This window comes from Grammomys surdaster, unplaced genomic scaffold (assembly GCF_004785775.1).
Source record: "Grammomys surdaster isolate TR1022 unplaced genomic scaffold, NIH_TR_1.0 242, whole genome shotgun sequence".
In the NCBI taxonomy this organism is placed as follows: Eukaryota; Metazoa; Chordata; class Mammalia; order Rodentia; family Muridae; genus Grammomys; species Grammomys surdaster.
The window spans coordinates 10,412,837-10,416,350 of NW_021604687.1; the positions used below are offsets into that span (position 1 = coordinate 10,412,837).

Genomic DNA, 3,514 nt, shown 5'->3' on the forward strand with positions numbered 1-3,514 from the left:
TTATTTTGCTTGCCCTTCAAGCATCTTCACTTGGGCCTTCCTTCTTGTTTAACTTCTTTGGGTCTCTGGAGTTTATGATGGTTATCCTCTACTTTATAATTAATATCAATATATCAGTGAGCACATACCATACATGCCCTTTTGGATCTGGATTACCTCACTCAGGATATTTTCTAGTTTCATCTATTTGCCTGCAAAATTCATGATGTTCTTCCTTGTTTTAATAGCTAAGGATTATTCCATTGTGAATCATATTTTCTGTATCCATTTTTCAGTTGGTGGATATCTGGGTTGCTTTCAGTTTATGGCAATTATGCATAAAGCTTCCATGAACATATTGGAGTATGTGTCCTTATGGTATGATGGAGTTTATTTTGGCTATATGCCCAGGAGCTACGTAACTGGGTCTTCAGCAAGAACTATTTCCAATTTTCTGAAATCCTGCGAGATTGATTTCATGAATGGATGAACCAGTTTGCAGTTGCACCAGCCATGGAGGAGTGTTTCAGTTACAGTAAGACAAACATTTCATGAATTTTGTAGAAAAATGGATCATTCTGAGTGACATAACTCAGTTCCAAAAGAATATGCATGGTATGTATTCACGTATAAGTAGATACTAGCCTTAAAGCACAGGATACCCATGCTACACTCCAGAGATTCAAGAATGCTGAAAAGAAAGGAGGGCGCAAGCAAGGATGCTTGAGCCTCATATAGAAGGGGGGATGGAAAAGTCATGTAAGGCAGATGAAGAAAGGAACTGGGTGAGAGAGGGTATCAGGCGGTTGGGGCCCTCAAAGTCCAGTGTGATGAGAGGCAAGGATGATAGCCAGATGGCCATAAGAATGAATGGAAACCTGGAACCAATGGGGACAGGAAGAGGTAGGGGTCATATCCTGGGATAGGGAAGGCACCAAAGAATTAATGGGAGTGTCCTTAACAGTGACTCACAGCATTGAGGATATAGACACCTGGGAGGCTGACACCTCTGGTCAGGTAGGAACCCCAGTGGAACTATAGGGACAGCAACCCACCCACAAAACTTTAAACCCCCAAATTATCTCACCTATAAGAAATTCAGGAATGAGGGATGAAGCAGAGCCTAAGGGAATAGCCAACTAATAACTAGCCCAACCCATCCCATGGGCAAGCACCAATCCTTGACACTATTAGTGATACTTTGTTATGCTTGGAACAGAAGTGTAGCATGGTTTGGCTATGAAAGGTTCCACCCAGTAGCTGACTCAGACAGATGTAGATACCCATATCCAAAGTGTGGATGAAGCCTTGAGACATTTACGGAAGAATAGAGAATGGATTGTGCCCTAAAGAGGATAGGAACTCCACAGGAAGACCAGCAGAGCAACTAACTTGGATCGTTGGGTCTCTTGGAGACTGAACTGCTGATTAAAGAACATACACAGACTCGATCTAGGACTTCCCACACATATGTAACAGATATACAAGCTTGGTCTTTGTGTGGGTCCCAAACAACTGGAGCTCTTGCTTGCATTTGGAACATGTTCTTCTATCTGGGCTGCCTCTCTGGCTTCAGTGGGAAAGGGATCCCTTAGCCTAACAAAGAGTTGAAGTGCAAGGGTTGGGTGATGCCAAGGCAAGGAAAGCAAATCCTCTCTTAGGAGAAGGGGAAGCGGGTGTGCGGGAAGGATTGTGGGAGGAGGTAACCAGAAGGGGGATTGTGAGTCAGATATAAAGTGAATATGTAAAAATTGAAAGAAAAACCTAGGGACATGTTGATTGCATGTTTTTCAACACATTGATTATTCTCTTATCTGAAGTGATTTGTACCAATGGAGTAACTGTAGGATAGGCATTCATCACAAACTTCTGAAGAGTCAGGATGACTGGGTTGTACATCCATAACAGGAAGGAGATGGATGTGATGATGAGGTTTACCCAATACATGACCACAAAGAAAACCACCTGGAGCAAGATGGTCTGGATGGCCCTTTTCTCATGGGACTCTCTCAGATGACTGATGCTATGAAGATGGTTGCATTGCCTCTGATGTCTGAACAAGATAATCACCATGTATGCACTTGTGATCAGCATCACTCCTACAAGAAACACATCTCTGGAGGTTGATAGTGTTAAAATCATTCCCCTGTTGATGTAGTTCATTGCGAAGAGTGAGCAGGATTTAACAACGTTCATCTGCTTGGTCTGGCTCACATTGGTAAAACCACCAACATAGAAGATCAGGTTAATAGTAAGAGAAAAATTGAATGACCAAATATAAAATAAAGCATTGATCATGTATTTTTTTACTTTGTGTTTAAATTTTGCCAGACAAGAGGTACTGGGACTGATTGTGACAGCCTGGAACACACTCAGGAGGCAGGTGATGCTGATAGAGAGGCCTCTCATCACCCTGTTTATGTATAAAGTTGCCTTACATTTGATGTCATTCTCAACATTCAGATACTCAAATATGTCTGTAAGCATGCTATTTCCTCCAGTGAGGATCATCACTATATGAACGAAGGTCAGTTGACAGGAGATCAGGTCAATGAAGTTTGGTCTGTGACTTAGGATTATGAAAATATAAAAAACTAGAAGAAACATGTTGGCTAGGACTCCAAGCCCAGCTTGAAAATAAAGGACATTCTCTAATGAAAACATAAGTGGAAAGTGTATTCATTTTACGAGTATAGTTGGAAGCATATTTCTCATTCCTGGAAAAAAAAAAGCAACAGAGAACGAATCAAACTTGTGATTCACTGGACAGCATTGTCTACATCATCATTCTATTTTCAATACTAATTCCTGATTAACCTCTATGTTTATCTTTGGTGTCCCAGTGTGTACATCATGACATACATGTCTAGATATTCTCCATGTATCTTCTATATATATTTAAAACATTACAGATAATAAATGTATTCACAGTCATACTTGTACATAATAAAATTTTACCTGATTTACCCGAGTCTAATGACTTAGACATACTATACTATTAATATAATTTCTTTCATTTTATACTTAATACATAAAATGGTAGAGACAAGCACTGAATATCCATAAAAATTTACAACTGAACAAAATGTATGTTGGATTGGAAATAAAATTACAAAGATATTAAAACAATTCAGTGATTCTGTCTTATGTTCCATTCTTTTGCGATGTTTAGTTTTGCAAGTATACTTTTTTTTTGACTCATAATTCTAATGGCATCACAGTTGTAATTCGTGATAATATCAGCAAAAGGCCTATTTCAGTTTATCCTTGGTTTCTTTTTCCATGAAACTGTACAACCTCATAATCTAGAACTGAAGATACATATACAGCGGGAGACCACTCAGAGCTATTTTCTGATACTCTTAGATAACTTAAAGGGATGAGTTGTTCTTTGGAAATTCAGTTTATAGTGGTGTAAGCACACAGATGCTGGTGAGTATAACCACCACACTTACCAGCCAGTTTCCCTGAGATAAGCAGAATAGTCAAAGTGTCACTGCATAGAATGTGGGAAAGCATTCATATCCAGAGTTTG

The 3,514-nt window shown here is 39.4% G+C and overlaps 1 protein-coding gene across 1 annotated transcript; it reads right to left on the reverse strand.

The window, feature by feature from the left end:
- Window positions 1–1,743: 1,743 nt before the first annotated feature.
- On the reverse strand, window positions 1,744–2,643 carry LOC114627002 (putative vomeronasal receptor-like protein 4). The gene has a single exon (XM_028774665.1). It carries the CDS (start codon window positions 2,641–2,643, stop codon window positions 1,744–1,746), a length of 900 nt encoding a protein of 299 aa, XP_028630498.1.
- Between the last annotated feature and the right edge of the window lie 871 nt (window positions 2,644–3,514).

Excerpts from the sequence above, each read along its gene's own strand:
- LOC114627002 (XM_028774665.1), bottom strand. The coding sequence starts at position 2,643 with ATGTTTTCATTAGAGAATGTCCTTTATTTTCAAGCTGGGCTTGGAGTC.